At 44.3% G+C, this 20830-nt stretch overlaps 1 protein-coding gene across 1 annotated transcript in view; it reads left to right on the top strand.

The window, feature by feature from the left end:
* LOC109889687 (5'-nucleotidase domain-containing protein 3) overlaps positions 1-20028 on the top strand; it is a 32272-nt gene extending 12244 nt beyond the window's left edge. Inside the window, exons 7-14 of the mRNA XM_020481299.2 lie at positions 10541-10601; positions 10996-11098; positions 11602-11703; positions 11917-11998; positions 12101-12187; positions 12327-12467; positions 17729-17793; positions 18103-20028. Of these exons, the coding sequence (XP_020336888.1) occupies positions 10541-10601; positions 10996-11098; positions 11602-11703; positions 11917-11998; positions 12101-12187; positions 12327-12467; positions 17729-17793; positions 18103-18367 (906 nt within the window). The 3' untranslated portion in view covers positions 18368-20028. The remainder of the gene's footprint in view (positions 1-10540; positions 10602-10995; positions 11099-11601; positions 11704-11916; positions 11999-12100; positions 12188-12326; positions 12468-17728; positions 17794-18102) is intronic.
* Positions 20029-20830: the final 802 nt, after the last annotated feature.

Genomic DNA, 20830 nt, shown 5'->3' with positions numbered 1-20830 from the left:
TTTGAGTGAAAACCATCAGCAAGGGCATTGAAGATGAAACGTGGCTTTGTCTTTCAGCATGACAATGATCCCAAACACACCACCCGGGCAACGAAGGAGTGGCTTCGTAAGAAGCATTTCAAGGTCCTGGAGTGGCCTAGCCAGTCTCCCGATCTCAACCCCATAGAAAATCTTTGGAGGGAGTTGAAAGTCCATGTTGCACAGCAAGAGCCCCAAAACATCACTGCTCTAGAGGAGATCTGCACGGAGGAATGGGCCAAAATACCAGCAACAGTGTGTGAAAACCTTGTGAAGACTTACAGAAAACGATGACCTCTGTTATATACCCTTTGTTGGCAATGACAAAGTATTGAGATCAACTTTTGTTATTGAACAAATACTTATTTTCCAACATAATTTGCAAATAAATTCATAGAAAATCCTACAATGTGATTTTTCTGGATTTTTTTCTCTCATTTTGTCTGTCATAGTTGAAGTGTACCTATGAAGAAAATTACAAGCCTAATCTTTTTAAGTGGGAGAACTTGCACAATTGGTGGCTGACTAAATACTTTTTTGCCCCAGTGTATATACATATGGATTTAGTACTGTAGATACAGTTGAGGTCTGCACCAATTTACACCACCAGTTTACATTCACCTTAGCCAATTACATTTAAACTCTTTTTATATATATATTTTTTTACAATTCCTGACATTTAATCCTAGTTAAAATTCCCTGTCTTAGGTCAGTTAGGGTCACCACTTTATTTTAAGAATGTGAAATGTCAGAATAATAATAGAGAGAATTATTTATTTAAGCTTTTATTTATTTCATCCCATTCCCAATGGGTCAGAAGTTTACATACACTCAATTAATATTTGGTAGCATTGCTTTTAAATTGTTTAACTTGGGTCAAAATGTTTGGGGTAGCCTTCCACAAGCTTCCCACAATACGTTGGGTGAATTTTGGCCCATTCCTCCTGGCAGAGTTGGTGTAACTGTGTCAGGTTTGTAGGACTCCTTGCTCGCACATGCTTTTTCAGTTCTGTTCACAAATTCTCTATGGGATTGAGGTCAGGGCTTTGTGATGGACACTCCAATACCTTGACTTCGTTGTCCTTAAGCCATTTTGCCTCAATTTTGGAAGTATGCTTGGGATCATTGTCCATTTGGAAGACCCATTTGTGACCAAGCTTTAACTTCCTGACTGATGTCTTGAGATATTGCTTCAATATATCCACATAATTGTTCTTCCTCATGAAGCCATCTATTTTGAGAAGTACACCAGTCCCTCCTGCAGCAAAGCACCCCCACAACATGATGCTGAAACCCCTGTGCTTCACGGTTGGGATGGTGTTCTTCAGCTTGCAAGCCTCTACCTTTTCCCTCTCAAAATAACAGTGGTCATTATGGCCAAACAGTTCTATTTTTGTTCCATCAGACCAGAGGACATTTCTCCAAAAAGTACGAGCTTTGTCCCCATGTGCTGTTGCAAACCGTAGTCTGGCTTTTTTGGGGTGGTTTTGGAGCAGTGGCTTCTTCCTTGCTGAGCTACCTTTCAGGTTATGTCGATTATAGGACCTGTTTTACTATGGATATAGATACTTTTGTACCTGTTTCCTCCAGCATCTTCCCAAGGTCCTTTGCTGTTGTTCTGCGATTGATTCGCACTTTTCGCACCAAAGTACGTTCATCTCTAGGAGACAGAACGCGTCTGATAGCTGCGTGGTCCCATGGTGTTTATACTTGCGTACTATTGTTTGTACAGATGAATGTGGTACCTTCAAGCTTTTGGAAATTGCTCCCAAGGATGAACCAGAATTTTGGAGGTCTTATATATTTTTTTTTAGGTCTTAGCTGATTTCTTTAGATTTTCCCATGATGTCAAGCAAAGAGGCACTGAGTTTGAAGGTAGGCCTTGAAATACATCCACAGGTACACCTCCAATTGACTCAAATAATGTAACTTAGTCTAACAGAAGCTTCTAATGCAATGGCATAATTTTCTGGAATTTTCCAAGCTGTTTAAAGGTACAGGCAACTTAGTGTATGTAAACTTCTGACCCACTGGAATTGTGATATAGTGGATTAATAAGGAAATAATCTCTGTAAACAATTTGTTGGAAACATTACTTGTGTTATCTCTCTCTTTTGATGACGTCTGTAACCGATCACTGCCTCATTGCCTGCATCCGTAATGGGTCAGCGGTCAAACAACCTCCACTCATCACTGTCAAACGCTCCCTGAAACACTTCAGCGAGCAGGCCTTTCTAATCGACCTGGCCGGGGTATCCTGGAAGGATATTGATCTCATCCCGTCAGTAGAGGATGTCTGGTTTTTAAAAATAAAAAAAATGCCTTCCTAACATCTTAAATAAGCATGCCCCATTCAAGAAATTTAGAACCAGGAACAGATATAGCCCTTGGTTCTCCTCAGACCTGACTTCCCTTAACCAACACAAAAACATCCAATGGCGTTCTGCATTAGCATCGAACAGCCCCCGTGATATGCAGCTTTTCAGGGAAGCTAGAAACCAATATACACAGGCAGTTAGAAAAGCCAAGGCTAGCTTTTTCAAGCAGAAATTTGCTTCCTGCAACACAAACTCAAAGAAGTTCTGGGACACTAAAGTCCATGGAGAATAAGAACACCTCCCAGCTGCCCACTGTACTGAAGATAGGAAACACTGTCACCACTGATAAATCCACTATAATTGAGAATTTCAATAAGCATTTCTTACGGCTGGCCATGCTTTCCACCTGGCTACCCCTACCCCGGTCAACAGCACTGCACCTCCCACAGCAACTCGCCCAAACCTTCCCCATTTCTCCTTCTCCCAAATCCAGTCAGCTGATGTTCTGAAAGAGCTGCAAAATCTGGACCCCTACAAATCAGCCTGGCTAGACAATCTGGACAATCACTTCTCAAATGATTGCCTCGCCTGGTTCACCAACTACTTCTCTGATAGAGTTCAGTGTGTCAAATTGGAGGGTCTGTTGTCTGGACCTCTGGCAGTCTCTATGGGGGTGCCACAGGGTTCAATTCTTGGACCGACTCTCTTCTCTGTATACATCAATGATGTCGCTCTTGCTGCTGGTGATTCTCTGATCCACCTCTACGCAGACGACACCATTCTGTATACTTCTGTCCCTTCTTTGGACACTGTGTTAACAACCCTCCAGGCAAACTTCAATGCCATACAACTCCGTGGCCTCCAATTGCTCTTAAATACAAGTAAAACTAAATGCATACTCTTCAACCGATCGCTACCTGCCCGCCTGTCCAACATCACTACTCTGGACGGCTCTGACGTAGAATACGTGGACAACTACAAATACCTAGGTGTCTTGTTAGACTGTAAACTCTCCTTCCAGATCCACATCAAACATCTCCAATCCAAAGTTAAATCTAGAATTGGCTTCCTATTTCACAACAAAGCATCCTTCACTCATGCTGCCAAACATACCCTTGTAAAACTGACCATCCTACCAATCCTCGACTTTGGCGACGTCATTTACAAAATAGCCTCCAATACCCTACTCAACAAATTGGATGCAGTCTATCACAGTGCCATCCGTCTTGTCACCAAAGCCCCATATACTACCCACCACTGCAACCTGTACGCTCTCGTTGGCTGGGCCTCGCTTCATACTCGTCGCCAAACCCACTGGCTCCATGTCATCTACAAGACCCTGCTAGGTAAAGTCCCTCCTTATCTCAGCTCGCTGGTCACCATAGCATCACTCACCTGTAGCACGCGCTCCAGCAGGTATATCTCTCTGGTCACCCCCAAAACCAATTCTTTATTTGGCCGCCTCCCCTGAGGGTATGTAAACTTCCTACTTCAATTGTATGTGGTAGTGGTGGAGTAGGGGGCTTGAGGGCACACAGTGTGTTGTGAATGTGTTGTAATGTTTTTGAAATTGTATAAACTGCCTTAATTTCGCTGTACCCCAGGAAGAGTAGCTGCTGCTTTGGCAACAGCTAAGGGGGATCTATAATAAATACACTCTCTGGGATTTATTTTGGAATTCAATGCACATTTAATGAGCATGGCTACCACAGCTTTCTGCAGCAAAATGCCATCCAATTTGGTTTGCACTTAGTGGGACTATCCTGGCTGTGTAAGGGATATTTGATGGGCGGCCAGCCCTTGGAAGTGCCTCGTGATGTATACTCCATCTGTTACCAGTCCTCGACTAGTCTCCCCCTGGTGGCTGACCTGCTGTACGCCACAAGTGTGAAAGGACGCTCGCTATAATGGTGCCGGAGGGGGTGGCTGCCGTTTTACGTGCTCCTAACCAACTGTGCTATTTTGTTAGTTTTTTTGTGTTGTTTGTAACTTATTTTGTACATAATGTTGCTGCTACCGTCTCTTAATTACCGAAAAGAGCTTCTGGGCATCAGAACAGTGATTACTCACCTCGAACTGGACAAAGAAAACAAGAAAATACTCATCCAGAAGCGGTGCTCCAAATGGCCGGGGATTTTCATGCAGGCAAACTTAAATCCGTTTTACCTCATTTCTACCAGCATGTCACGTGCAACCAGAGTAACGAAATCTCTATACCACCTTTACTCCACACAGGTGGAGGTGGATTCCCTGATCCACCTCTACGCAGACGACACCATTCTATATACTTTCGGCCCTTCTTTGGACACTGTGCTATCTAACCTCCAAACAAGCTTCAATGCCATACAACACTCCTTCCGTGGCCTCCAACTGCTCTTAAACGCTAGTAAAACCAAATGCATGCTTTTCAACCGGTCGCTGCCTGCACCCGCATGCCCGACTAGCATCACCACCCTGGATGGTTCCGACCTAGAATATGTGGACGTCTATAAGTACCTAGGTGTCTGGCTAGACTGCAAACTCTCCTTCCAGACTCATATCAAACATCTCCAATCGAAAATCAAATCAAGAGTCGGCTTTCTATTCCGCAACAAAGCCTCCTTCACTCACGTCGCCAAGCTTACCCTAGTAAAACTGACTATCCTACCGATCCTCGACTTCGGCGATGTCATCTACAAAATGGCTTCCAACACTCTACTCAGCAAACTGGATGCAGTTTATCACAGTGCCATCCGTTTTGTCACTAAAGCACCTTATACCACCCACCACTGCGACTTGTATGCTCTAGTCGGCTGGCCCTCGCTACATATTCGTCGCCAGACCCACTGGCTCCAGGTCATCTACAAGTCCATGCTAGGTAAAGCTCCGCCTTATCTCAGCTCACTGGTCACGATGGCAACACCCATCCGTAGCACGTGCTCCAGCAGGTGTATCTCACTGATCATCCCTAAAGCCAACACCTCATTCGGCCGCCTTTCGTTCCAGTACTCTGCTGCCTGTGACTGGAACGAATTGCAAAAATCGCTGAAGTTGGAGACTTTTATCTCCCTCACCAACTTCAAACATCAGCTATCTGAGCAGCTAACCGATCGCTGCAGCTGTACATAGTCTATTGGTAAATAGCCCACCCTTCTTCACCTACCTCATCCCCATACTGTTTTTATTTATTTACTTTTCTGCTCTTTTGCACACCAATATCTCTACCTGTACATGACCATCTGATCATTCATCACTCCAGTGTTAATCTGCAAAATTGTAATTATTTGCCTACCTCCTCATGCCTTTTGCACACATTGTATATAGACTCCCCCTTTGTTTTCTACTGTGTTATTGACTTGTTAATTGTTTACTCCATGTGTAACTCTTTGTTGTCTGCTCACACTGCTATGCTTTATCTTGGCCAGGTCGCAGTTCCAAATGAGAACTTGTTCTCAACTAGCCTACCTTGTTAAATAAAGGTTCAATTTAAAAAATAAATAAAATAAAATAAAATAGAGACGCATACAAAGCTCTCCCTTGCCCTCCATTTAGAAAATCTGATCATAATTCTATCCTCCTGATTCCTGCTTACAAGCAAAAACTAAAGCAGGAAGTACCAGTGACTCGCTCAATACGGAAGCAGATGAAGCAGATGCTAGGCAACAAGACTGTTTTGCAATCACAAACAGGAATGCGTTCTGGGATTCATCCAATGGCATTGAGGAGTACACCACCTCAGTCACCGGCTTCATCAACAAGTGCATCAATGACATCGCCCCCACATTGACCGTACGAACATATCCCAACCAGAAGCCATGGATTACAGGCAACATCTGCATCGACCTAAAAACAAGAGCTGCCACTTTCAAGTAGCGGGACACTAATCCGGACACTTATAAGAAATTCCGATACGCCCTCAGACGAACCATCAAACAGGCATTGCGTCAAAACAGGATTAAGATTGAATCCTACTACACCGGCTCTGACGCTCGTCGGGTGTGGCAGGGCTTGAAAACTATTACGGACTACGAAGGGAAACCCAGGCGCGAGCTGTCCAGTGACGCGAGCCTACCAGATGAGCTAAATGCCTTTTTATGCTCGCTTCGAGGCAAGCAACACTGAAGCATGCATGAGAGCACCAGCTGTTCCGGACGACTGTGTGATCACACTCTCCATAGCCGATGTGAGCAAAACCTTTAAACAGGTCAACATTCACAAAGCCGCAGGGCCAGATGGATTACCAGGACATGTACTCAAAGCATGTGCGGACCAACTGGCAAGTGTCTTCACTGACATTTTCAACCTCTCCCTGACTGAGTCTGTAATACCAACATATTTCAAGCAGACCACCAATGTCCCTGTGCCTAAGGAAGCAAAGGTAACCTGCCTAAATCCACTGCTCAAAAAAACACTAAAATAACACATCCTAGATCTGAATGAATGAAATATTCTTATTAAATACTTTTTTCTTTACATAGTTGAATGTGCTGACAACAAAATCACACAAAAAGGATCAATCAAAATCAAATTTATCAACCCATGGAGGTCTGGATTTAGAATCACACTCAAAATTACAGTGTAAAACCACACTACAGGCTGATCCAACTTTGATGTAATGTCCTTAAAACAAGTCAAAATGAGGCTCAGTAGTGTGTGTGGCCTCCACGTGCCTGTATGACCTCCCTACAATGCCTGGGCATGCTCCTGGTGAGGTGGCGGATGGTCTCCTGAGGGATCTCCTCCCAGACCTGGACTAAAGCATCCGCCAACTCCTGGACAGTCTGTGGTGCAACGTGGCGTTGGTGGATGGAGCGAGACATAATGTCCCAGATGTGCTCAATTGGATTCAGGTCTGGGGAACGGGCGGGCCAGTCCATAGCATCAATGCCTTCCTCTTGCAGGAACTGCTGACACACTCCAGCCACATGAGGTCTAGCATTGTCTTGCATTAGGAGGAACCCAGGGCCAACCGCACCAGCATATGGTCTCACAAGGGGTCTGAGGATCTCATCTCGGTACCTAATGGCAGTCAGGCTACCTCTGGCGAACACATGGAGGGCTGTGCGGCCCCCCAAAGAAATGCCACCCCACACCATGACTGACCCACCGCCAAACCGGTCATGCTGGAGGATGTTGCAGGCAGCAGAACGTTCTCCACAGCGTCTCCAGACTGTCACTTCTGTCACACGTGCTCAGTGTGAACCTGCTTTCATCTGTGAAGAGCACAGGGCACCAGTGGCGAATTTGCCAATCTTGGTGTTCTCTGGCAAATGCCAAACGTCCTGCATGGTGTTGGGCTGTAAGCACAACCCCCACCTGTGGACGTCGGGCCCTCATACCACCCTCATGGAGTATGTTTCTGACCGTTTGAGCAGACACTTGCACATTTGTGGCCTGCTAGAGGTCATTTTGCAGGGCTCTGGCAGTGCTCCTCCTGCTCCTCCTTGCACAAAGGCGGAGGTAGCGGTCCTGCTGTTGGGTTGTTGCCCTCCTACGGCCTCCTCCACGTCTCCTGATGTACTGGCCTGTCTCCTGGTAGCGCCTCCATGCTCTGGACAATGTGCTGACAGACACAGCAAACCTTCTTGCCACAGCTCGCATTGATGAGCCATCCTGGATGAGCTGCACAACCTGAGCCACTTGTGTGGGTTGTAGACTCCGTCTCATGCTACCACTAGAGTGAAAGCACCGCCAGCATTCAAAAGTGACCAAAACATCAGCCAGGAAGCATAGGAACTGAGAAGTGGTCTGTGGTCACCACCTGCAGAACCACTCCTTTATTGGGGGTGTTTTGCTAATTGCCTATAATTTCCACCTGTTGTCTATTCCATTTGCACAACAGCATGTGAAATGTATTGTCAATCAGTGTTGCTTCCTAAGTGGACAGTTTGATTTCACAGAAGTGTGATTGAATTGGAGTTACATTGTGTTGTTTAAGTGTTCCCTTTTTTTTGAGCAGTGTATTTACGTCGGTAGCCATGAAGTGCTTTGAAAGGCTGGTCATGGCTCACATAAACGCCATCATCCCGGAAACCCTAGACCCACTCCAATTCACGTTCCGCCCCAACAGATCCACAGACAACGCAATCTCAGTTGCACTGCACACTGCCCTTTGCCACAAAAGGAACACCTATGTGAGAATGCTGTTTATTGTCTACAGGTCAGCGTTTCCACAACGTTGTGCCCACAAAGCTCATCACTAAGCTAAGGACCCTGGGACTAAACACCTCCCTCTGCAACTGCATCCTGGACTTCCTGACAGGCCACATCCAGGTGGTAAGGGTAGGCAACAACATCTGCCACGCTAATCCTGAACACTGGGGCCCCTCATGTACTCCCTGTTCACCCATGACTGCGTGGCCAAACACGACTCCCAAGACCATCGTTAAGTTTGCTGACCACACAACAGTGGTATGCCTGATCACCGACAATGATGAGACAGCCTACAGGGAGGAGGTCAGAGACCTGGCAGTGTGGTGCCAGGACATCAACCTCTCCCTCAATGTGAGCAAGACAAAGGCTGATTGTGATCTACAGGAAAAGGTGGGCCGAACAGGCCCCCATTCTCATTGAAGGGTTTGTAGTGGAGAGGGTGAAGAGTTTCAAGTTCCTTGGTGTCCACATCACCAACGAACTATCTTGGCCCAAACGCACCAAGACAGTTGTGAAGAGAGCACGACAACACCTTTTCCCCCTCAGGAGACTGAAACAATTTACGTGGGTCCCCAGATCCTCAAAGTTCTGCAGCTGCACCATCAAGACCATCCTGACCGGTTGCATCACTGCCTGGTATGGCAACTCCTCGGCATCTGACCGTAAGGCGCTACAGAGTGTAGTGCCAAGCTTCCTGCCATTCAGGACCTACATTCTAGTTTCCTTTAGTCAAAAAACTTGTGCTCTACAGCCCCCGGCCCAATAGTGCGCATGTGCATTTCCAGTTAGGTGTAGTAACCTAACACAGCTGTAATACATTACTGTTTAGTAACAGCATAGTAACTAATATAAACAGCTGAAGATCACAAATACTACAACAGCTTCTACCACCTAGCCATAAGACTGCTGAACAATTTATCGAATGGCCACCCAGACTATTTACATTGACACCCCTTCCCCATATGAGTTTTTTCACTGCTACTACGCGCTGTCTATTATCGGTGCATAGTCACTTTACCCATACCTACATTTAAAAATGACCTCGATTAACCTGTATCCCCGCACAAATTGTTAACAGAATTACCCAGAATTAACAAAAAGACTGCAACTGAATTAGTAGGCACAAACCACAGTTTGGTCACCTGTTACTAGCCTCCCTTCCACTGGCATACTGTTATGTTCATCTCAATGTTTTGTTTCGCTTTCTGTCACATGGTGGTCAAAGCAAGAGTGTGAAAACAGTCTGGACAACCCCTCCCTCTCTCTCTTCTCCCTCTCCAGTTAATGTCACTTTTCCCGGCTCTTACTGACACCAACCCATGAGCCCCTTTTAAATTCCATTTACTCTAATCAGCCCTCTCAGCCACTGAGCACTGACTGACACCAGACGTCCGTTGAAAAGTAGTTGAAATTTTGTCCAGATCTGAACCAGTCAATGTTTCACATGTTTATACACCACAGTAAAGAAAAGTAAAGTAGTTTAGTACAGTAGAGCACACTATAATTTACTGTACTGAACTATACTCTACTGTGCTATACTGTACTGAACTCTACTTTACTGTGCTGTATGTACTGTGATGTCCAAACTTGTGAAACATAGATGTCTATGATTAGTACAGGTATGGTCCAGCCCAGAGCAACCAAATTTGGTCTTGTTTGGGTGCGGAGCTCATTAGAATAATACCCAAACATGCAAAAGAGGATATGACATTTTTCTACCTTTGTGTACCTATTCAGGATATATCACCATGAAGAGAATGATATGCATTTCTGTATTGTACAGATCAGGGACCCATGATGTCATTCTGTTACCGGGTGTTAATCCACTTCTCTTACTGTAGCTCAATAATCAAAATAGATTTTTGGTCACATAAACTGCAGGAGATTTTACCATCATTCTGTTACCAAACTTTCCATCTGCACTGTTCTTTGAGTAAATGTGTTGTATGGTTTGTTTAACTTTATTTCTGTCCCTCTCACTGTTTGTAAAGTGCTGTATTTTGTGAAAAAGATTCCTCCTGCCACAAAATACTACCATTGTGTAACATCTCATCCTCTCTCTGTGTTGACAGGCAGCGATAGGAGATGTCCATGTGAAGGGTATTATGTATCGAGCGGTGGAGGCAGATATGGGTAAGGATAACAACGATCTCTGCGTTGTTCTCTAAAATAGTTACTTTATGATCATTGGAAAGAGGGGAGTGTATGCTCTGATTGGGGCAACGCAGTCTGTTATGTTATATGTGGTATCTTTACAAATTATCTCAGGTCTTTGTGCTACTGTATATGAATGTCTGTGAGAATGTGAGGAGAGTTCTACATCAAGTTCATTGCCATTGCTCGTATCTTCAAGGAGATTACTATGAAATAGTATTATTGTAGTTCCTAGAAAGAATGTATTTTCTGTAGACAATAGCAATTGTCTGACAGTGTAGCTCAGTTTTACTGTATTTTCACTACCCCCCTATATCTTTCTCTCCCTTTCTTTTCTCTCTCTCACTCTCTCTCTCTCTCTCTCTCTCTGTAGAGAACTATATTTCCTATGGGGAACAGACTCACGCTGTGTTGAAGAAGCTCTATGAGGATGGCAAGAAGATGTTCCTCATCACCAACAGCCCCTTTGACTTTGTGTGAGTGTCAACTGTCAACCTGTGTTCAGGCATCTTGTGGTCCTGTGTGGCTCAGTCGGTAATACTTTGGCACTAGCAAACGGCAGTGTTGTGGGTTCAAGTTCTGAAGATATCACATACAATACAAAAAAAATTATCACTGTACTGTAAGTTACTCTGAGATTTCCGTCAGTACTGAGCTAGGCTTTACAACCACAACATTTGTTAGATTCACGGGGAGGCTTGACCCAAATCCACTGGTCTAAATCAAAGAGCTTCCATCACCTACTCATGTCATGGTTACAGGAATGTTAGCTACATTCTTGTTACCTACATTCAGTCCTCACTGTGATGAAATGGCAACGGCTTGAAACAAGACTGATTTAAAAAATGGAACAAACGGTTGATGAACTACCCTCATGAGTGTGCAGATATGTTTGATACTGGCAGAGTGTGCTGTGTGTTCTATATTCTGTTGTGTACTGTGTGAATTCTAATATAACATCTAATATGTGAATTCCCAGGGACCGGGGAATGAACTACATCGTGGGGAAGGACTGGAGAGATTTGTTTGATATTGTCATTGTGCAGGCCGACAAACCAGGCTTCTTCAACGACAGGAGGAAGTAAGTATTGGAACTATATCAAAACCTTTAAAACTTCTGTTATGTCCCTTTTGGTCTCCACAGGGTACCTACATAAAGACCTCATTAGACATTCATAAGCAGTACATAAGCGTTCCATAAATGCTTATGTCAACAACCGCAAGTTGAAGTCCTCATGAAAGTAAGTACTCTTCAAATAAAGTGTTAGCGTTTTTCTTCCTCTGTCCATCCTAGGCCCTTCAGACGAGTAACAGATAAAGGCGTGCTGCATTGGGACAGGATTCACAAGCTGGAGAAGGGGAAGATCTACAAACAGGTACAGGACACTTCAATTTAGCTATTGAATGTGAGTTTAAACTCCTTTGTGGGGTCTGGAATTATTGCATTTTTCTTTGATATAGGTATGTGTTTGTTTCAGGGAAACCTATATGAGTTCCTGAGACTCACTGGTTGGAGGGGGTCCAAGGTGCTGTACTTTGGAGATCACATTTACAGTGACCTGGCTGTAAGTGCAACAACAATTTGTAAATGCTTTAGCTACAACAAGCAGTCATTCAAAGTGACAACATTTCCACATACAGTACAAATACAATGTACGTCATAAAAGTAACTGGTTATTTGCGGTGTTATGCGTCTCCCTGTAGGACCTGACTCTGAAGCACGGCTGGAGGACAGGAGCCATCATCCCAGAGCTGAGGAAGGAGATCAAGATCATGAACACTGAGCAATACGTCCACCTGATGACCTGGCTACAGGGCCTGACTGGACTCATAGAGCACATGCAGGTAGGTGGGGGGGGGGAGGTGTGTGTGTGTGTGTGTGTGTGTGTGTGTGTGTGTGTTGAATACTGAGTACGTCCACCTAATGACCTGGCTACAGTTACTTTTGGATTACTTTTGCCTTACAATATCCCCCCCCCCCCCCCCCCCCCCCCCAGAGGAAGTTGGGGCCACTATATCAACATAGTTTTCTGTCCAATAGATGAAAATGCACATTTAGGTTCCACCTGCAAAGAATGACGAGGGCTGCTTATACATATTCACGAATGTGGGAATTTCCACATGGAGTTGGTAAACATCAACAAATAGGGCACTGACAGTTGTCAGTGTAGCTAGCTAGCATGCTAACCTTTTCTGGCAAGCTAGCTATCTTGCTAACCTTATCTCCCTAGCTAATATTATGTTTGTTTTTTTACTACGCCATGTTCAAAAGATTAGCCAGCTGGCCCCATGGCTGGTCCTGGAGCTGAATCTGTCATAAGCATTGATTTAGGCCATCCCTGGCGAAGTTCACCCTATCTTTTTCCAAGATGGCGTAGCAGTGCAGACGTGGTTTGTCGTCCTCGCATGTAATTTTTGTATTTTTCGTCTTTCTTTTTTTATATATTTCAATTCATTTTCAATCTCCTTTCCATTTATTAAATATACCTTCCGGTAACCCGCCTCACCTAATGTGATCTGGATCCGCTATTATCTTTAGACCTTATAGCCAGAACCACCATCAGAAGCTAACCAGCTAATTAGCTACTAGCTATTTAGTCATTGTCAGCCACTGCTAGCGGCCTTTACCTTCTGCACAGACACCAGCTGTTTTTTAGCCTGGATAATACTTGCCAGCCTGCCAGTATTGGACTGTTCTCTCCACTACAACGCCGGATTCCTGCCGTAAACCCTGGACCATTACTCCTGATGATCACCGCTAGCTAGCTGCCACCAAGTGACCCAGCCCCGACGCTAGCCCTGAGCCAGGTCCACCTCCCAACCAACTCAGTGATCACTCGGCTACACAGCTGATGCCTCCCGGACTCTACCCCAACACAGCTAGAATCCACTACTCCACCGGATCCTTGCCGTAAGCTCTAGACCTTTGCATCGGATCATCGCTGCTAGCTAGCTGCTTCCGAGTGGCTATAGTGGCTAACGCCCCTGCCCTGAAGCTAGCACCAGTTAGCCGTGAGCCAGGCAATGACTACAACTACAATACCTCTCTCACCATCTGGCCTGGACCCTTTGTGGACACGGCGCCCCGCCATACCACCACGACTGGTCTGCCGATGTAATTCCATCCGCTGTGCCCTCAACCGGCCTTTGCCGGACGTCAGAGCAGATGCTTCTACTTACCCCAGCCTGCTAACTTTAAGCCCTCGTGCTAGCGTAGTAACGACTTCCCTGCGGCTTCCCTGTTCCATCTATTGCTGTTCACTGGACCCTATGATCACCGGGCTACATAGCTGATGCCTGCTGGACTGTTCATTAATCACGGTACTCCATTTTGTTTATTTTTTGTTTATCTGTCGGCCCCAGCGTCAAACTCAGGCCCTGTGTGTAGTTAACCGAACTTCCCTGCCCATTCATCGCCATTTTACCTGTTGTTGTTGTCTTAGCTGATTAGCTGTTGTTGTCTTACCCGTTGTCGTCTTAGCTAGCTCTCCCAATCAGCACCTGTGATTGCTTTTTGCCTCGCTTTATGTCTCTCTCAAATGTCAATATGTCTTGTATACTGTTGTTTAGGATAGTTACCATTGTTTTAGTTTACTGCAGAGCCCCTAGTCCCACTCAACATACAACAGATAACTCCTTTGTCCCACCTCCCACACATGCTGTGACCTCACCCAGCATAACTAGCATGTCCAAAGATGCAACCTCTCTTATCATCACTCAGTGCCTGGGTTTACCTCCACTGTACCTGCACCCCACCATACCCATGTCTGCGCATTATGCCTTGAATCTATTCTACCACGCCCAGAAATCTGCTCCTTTTATTCTCTGTCCCCAACGCACTAGATGACCAGTTTTGATAGCCTTTATCCGTACCCTGATCCTACTCCTCCTCTGTTCCTCGGGTGATGTGGAGGTTAACCCAGGCCCTGTGTGTCCACAGGCACTCTCATTTGCTGACTTCTGTAACCGAAAAATACTTGGTTTCATGCATGTTAACATCACAAGCCTCCTTCCTAAGTTTGTTTTACTCACTGCTTTAGCACACTCCACCAACCCTGATGTCCTTGCTGTGTCTGAATCCTGGAAGGCCACCAAAATTTCGGAGATTTCCATCCCCAACTATAACATTTTCTGTAAAGATAGAACTGACAAAGGGGGAGGAGTTAGCCTGCAAAGTTCTGTCATACTTTCCAGGTCTATTTTCAAACAGTTTGACCTTGTAATTTTAAAAATGAATCTCTCCAGAAATAAGTCTCTCACTGTTGCCGCCTGTTATAGACCCCCCTCAGCTCCCAGCTGTGCCCTGGACACCATATGTGAATTGATTGCCCCCCCCATCTATCTTCAGAGATCGTTCTGTTAGGTGACCTAAACTGGGATATGCTTAACACCCTGGCAGTCCTACAATCAGGTTCTCAGCGATCACTGCCTCGTTGCCTGCATCCGCTATGGGTCCCCGGTCAAACGACCACCCCAAACGCTCCCTAAAACACATCTACAAGCAGGCCTTTCTAATTGACCTGGCCCGGGTATCCTGGATGGATATTGACCTCATCCCGTCAGTTGAGGATGCCTGGTCGTTCTTTAAAACGTATTTCCTCACCATCTTAAATAAGCATGCCCCTTTCAAAAAATGTAGAACTAAGAACAGATATAGACCTTGGTTCATTCCCGACCTGACTGCACTTGACCAGCACAAAAACATCCTGTGGCGGACTGCACTAGCATCGAATAGTCCCCGCGATATGCAACTTTTCAGGGAAGTTAGGAACCAATGTACGCAGGCAGTTAGGAAATCAAAGGCTAGCTTTTTCAAACAGTCTTGCATCCTATAGCTCTAACTCCAAAAAGTTTTGGGACACTGTAAGGTCCATGGAGAATAAGAGCACCTCCTCCCAGCTGTCCACTGCACTGAGGCTAGGTAAGACTGTCACCACCGATAAATCCACGATAATCAAGAATTTCAATAAGCATTTCTCTATGGCTGGCCATGCTTTCCTCCTGGCTACCCCAACCCCGGCCAACAGCTCTGCACCCCCCGCAGCTACTTTTCCGCCGCCATTGTTGCAACCCCTATTACCAGTCTGTTCAACCTCTCTTTCGTATCATCTGAGATCCCTAAAGATTGGAAAGCTGCCGTGGTCATCCCCCTCTTCAAAGGGGGTGACACTCTAGACCCAAATTGTTATAGGCCTATATCCATCCTGCCCTGCCTTTTCCAAAGTCTTCGAAAGCCAAGTTAATAAACATCACTGACCATTTCGAATCCCACTGTACCTTCCCCGCTGTGCAATCTGGTTTCTTAGCCGGTCACGGGTGCACCTCAGCCACACTCAAGGTACTAAACGATATCATAACCGCCATCGATAAAAGACAGTACTGTCCAGCCATCTTTATCGACCTGGCCAAGGCTTTCGACTATGTCAATCACCATATTCTTATCACAGACTCCACAGCCTCGGTTTCTCAAATGCCTGCCTCGCCTGGTTCAACAACTACTTCTCAGACAGAGCTCAGTGTATCAAATCGGAGGGCCTGTTGTCTGGACTTCTGACAGTCTCTATGGGGGTACCACAGGGTTCAATTCTCGGGCCAACTTTTTTTTAATGTATATATCAACGATGTCGCTCTTGCTGCGGGTGATTTCCTGATCCACCTCTATGCAGACAACACCATTCTCTATACATCTGGCCCTTCTTTGGACACTATGTTAACTAACCTCCAAACGCGCTTCAATGCTATACAACACTCCTTCCGTGGCCTCCAACTGCTCTAAAATGCTAGTAAAACCAAATATATGCTTTCCAACCGTTCACTGCCTGCACTCGCCCGCCTGACTAGCATCACTACTCTGGACGGTTCTGACTTAGAATATGTGGACAACTACAAATACCTAGGTGTCTGGCTGGACTGTAAACTCTCCTTCCAGACTCATATCAAACATCTCCAATCCAAAATTGAATCTAGAATTGGCTTCCTATTTCGCAACAAAGCCTCCTTCACTCACGCCACCAAACATACCCTTGTAAAACTGACTATCCTACCGATCCTCGACTTTGGCGATGTCATTTACAAAATAGCTTCCAATAATCTACTCAGAAAACTAGATGCAGTCTATCACAGTGCCATCTGTTTTGTCACCAAAGCCCCTTATACCACCCACCACTGCGACCTGTATGCTCTAGTTGGCTGGCCCTCGCTACATATTTGTCGCCAGACCCACTGGCTCTATGTCATCTATAATTCTATGCTAGGTAAAGCTCTGCCTTATCTCAGCTCACTGATCACCATAACAACACCCACCTGTAGCAGGTATATCTCACTGGTCATCTCCAAAGCCAACACCTCTTTTGGCCTCCTTTCCTTCCAGTTCTCTGCTGCCACGAATTGCAAAAATCGCTGAGACTTATATTTCCCTCACTAACTTTAAACATCAGCTGTCTGAGCAGCTAACCGATCGCTGCAGCTCTACATAGCCCATCTGTAAATAGCCCACCCAATCTTCCTACCTTATCCACATATTGTTTATTTACTTTTCTGCTCTTTTGCACACCAGTATTTCTACTTGCACATCATCATCTGCTCATCTATCACGCCAGTGTTCATTTGCTAAATTGTAATTACTTCGCTACTATGGCTTATTTATTGCCTTACCTCCTCACACCATTTGCACCCCCCCCCCCCCCCATTGTGTTATTGACTGTACGCTTGTTTATTCCATGTGTAACTCTGTGTTGTTGTCTGTGTCGCACTGCTTTGCTTTATCTTGGCCAGGTCGCAGTTGTAAATGAGAACTTGTTCTCAACTAGTTTACCTGGTTAAATAAAGGTACAATTATTTGTTTTTAATTTAAAATATCTTTGACTTTTTGTATTTTTTCACAAACATCCTTTCTGAATTCAAAAGTAATCCAATAATTAATAATCTCGTTTTTTAAAAAGTATCTATAATCTGATTACAATATTTTTGCTGATAATGCACTGATTACACTTAGTTTGTAATCAGTTACTCCCCAACCCTGTCCCTACTTCACAGCTCCACAGATATGTATTCTCAGTATGTATGTAAACAGTTACACAGTATGTCTTCTTCTCCCTCCGTTCCAGGTCCACAGAGACCCAGCGTCGCAATCTGTTGTCCAGGAATGGATCAAAGAGAGAGAAGCCATGAGGTACCATGGGGAATTACTTTTAATGTGCATGAGCCTTTCAAGAATCTCAAGAGAAGCATTATGTCATTTGTAATGAGTCCTCTTGTTTGTTCAAAGTCTAGAAGTTATGCTATAGATATTTTGATAATACTTTCTTTGAAAGGCACCTTCAGTACATAAGGAATTCATAACACATTTATAATCTACATAAGAATTCCATATGAATGTAGCTACCCTTCAAATAAAGTCTTACCGATATTTTCCTTGACATGCAATGCAAATGAGCACTGTCACTTGATAACATATCTTACTTGTTTCATCATACAACAGATCGCAGACTAAGGACATCTTCAACAGCCAGTTTGGGAGTCTCTTTCGAACGTACCACAACCCCACCTACTTCTCCCGCCGCTTGTCTCGTTTCGCTGACATCTACATGGCCTCCCTCAGCTGTCTGCTGAACTATGACTTCCAGCACACCTTCTTCCCGCGCCGGACCCCCCTGCAGCACGAGTCACCCTTCTGGCCCGAACAGACCAGCGCCGGAGCCCTGAAGATGCCCTTCATACCCCACAGGACCACGACTGAAGAGTAGAGGGAGGTAGGGTTTCAGTGTAACACCCCATCCGGACCTGCTCAAAGTAGAGGGGGACGGGTTTCATTGCGACACACTCCGCCCGGACCTGTTCTGGACACAGAGCTCTCTGTGGGCCCTATTCAGAGTTGAGATTAGTGTGCACAACGCAGTTTTGCACCGATCATTCATTCGTGTAAATTGGAGACTGGCACAAAATTGTAAGTTAAGTGCGTTGTCTTCAAGTCAGAATACTGTCCTGAGATGGGTTCTGGACATGGCTGACTTGGACTTCAACTGTTCATTACATATTTAGGGCATGTGGACTGTAACCTAAAGGCCATTCACTAGATACTGTACATAATCCATCTCATATGCTGGCTTTTTCACAATAACTTGAATATTGCTGCTCTTCTTTAAAATCATGTCACGACATCTCACTATTACACATGTAGGTTTCATCTATAAAGATTTAGGACGTTAGATAATATACAGTAAGTATATACCCTCTTTAATAGTTCTGCAATGTTTCAATGCAATTCTATTATCATTAAGAGAACCACTAACAGTAGAGTTGCTTAGTATACCAAACACAAAGTATTAAGTTTGATGAATGTGCTTGACAGACATACAGTATGTAGCCAAATGGACATTTACTTAGATCAGCAAACTTTCACTTTCATCCAAACAAGGTCAAAATATGTCATTGTGATCTCTAATTTCTTAGTAAGTATGTGTGGGTGTGAGAGAGAGCGCAAGAGATTGTCCGTATAATTGTCCGTACAGAGTGAATAGCGTTTATTTTATAGCAGTCTTGAAAGATGTCGGGCCAAGACATGATATGTGCATTATCTGTAACATTCATGGTAATCATATATTTATGTAAATGTATGATATGCACTTGTATAGTTAGTTACCTGTGTATTAAGATGCTCTTGGCCTTTTTAACTATATACAGTATCTGTAAAAAGTTGGTTATAAAGGGGTAATAAGGGATGACCACCTAAAGCAGGTGGTCTCTGAACCTGTAAGCACAGAGAAACACAGACTCCTGATATTATCTAGCACAGGAGTTTTGTGTGATGTTGAATTGTTTGAAATGATGACTTGACATTTTCAAAGACATGCCTTACGCGTCTGTCACTAGAACTGCACTGTAGATCATATATTAGTGATGCTTTAGTTTAGAATATATTATTCCCTGGTAATAAGGGAGATAGGCCTACCCTAAAATCATATTTTTCACAAAGGCTTTATTGTTATTAGTAGTTCTTACTAGTTCAGGTACTAGCCACATTAATAGCACTCAGACACAACTGACATAACTGTCAGTTTATTTTTCATAGAAAAGGGTAATATGCTGTATTTCATTGACAAATGTATGTTTCATCGTCCAGTGTTGCGTGGCTATCTTTTTTGTTTGTTTTCTTAAACATTGTGCTTTAAAAAGTATAAAATGTAAAAGTGTGTTCAAATAATTTACTTTGCATTAAAATGTTCAGATATTAGATTTATTTGTTTTTGGGGGAAACGAACAAGAAAATGACATTGTTTATGATCATCGATGAGGCTTAATGTTTTAGAAATCTATTGTTTGATATATACAGTGTGGTCTGAAATGATTGACATCCTTGATAAAGATGAGTAAAAATGACTTCATAAAATAAGTTATTAAATTCAAATACTGAGCTATACTGAACAAAAATATACATGCAACAATTTCAAAGATTTACTGAGTTACATAAGGAAATCCGTCAATTGAAATAAATTCCTTAGGACCTAATCCATGGATTTCACATGACTGGGAAAACAGTTGGTCTCATAACTTTTTAAAAAATGTAGGGGCTTGGATCAGAAAACCAGTCAGTATCTGGAGTGACCACCATTTGCCTCATGCAGCGCAACACATTTCCTTCGCAATGAGTTGATCAGGCTGTTGATTGTGGCCTGTGTAATGTTGTCCCACTCCTCTTCAATGGCTGTGCGGAGTTTGTGGATACTGTCGGGAAATGGAACACGCTGTCATACACGTCGATCCTGAGTATCCCAAACATGCTCAATGGGTGACATGTCTGAGTATGTAGGCCAGAACTGGGACATTTTCAGCTTCCAGGAATTGTGTACAGATCCTTGTGACATGGGGCCGTGCATCATCTTGCTGTAACGTGGTGATGGTGGCGGATGAAGGGCACAATGGGCCTCAGGATCTCATCACGGTATCTTTGAGCATTTGAATTGCCATCGATAAAATGCAATTGTGCTTGTTGTCTATAGCTTGGGGCATTCTGTTCACAATGTTGACATCAGCACACAGCTTGCCCACACGACGCCATACACATGGTCTGTGGTTGTGAGGCCGGTTGGAGGTTCTGGCAAATTCTCTAAAATGACATTGGAGGTGGGTTATGGTAGAGAAATGAAAATTTAATTATCTGGCAACAGCTCTGGTGGACATTCCTGCAGTCAGCAATGCAATTGCACCTG

The sequence above is a fragment of the Oncorhynchus kisutch genome, linkage group LG4 (genome assembly GCF_002021735.2).
Source record: "Oncorhynchus kisutch isolate 150728-3 linkage group LG4, Okis_V2, whole genome shotgun sequence".
NCBI lineage: Eukaryota > Metazoa > Chordata > Actinopteri > Salmoniformes > Salmonidae > Oncorhynchus > Oncorhynchus kisutch.
Note: the sequence above shows the minus strand (reverse complement) of the source record. Positions and strands in the feature narration are given on the sequence as shown.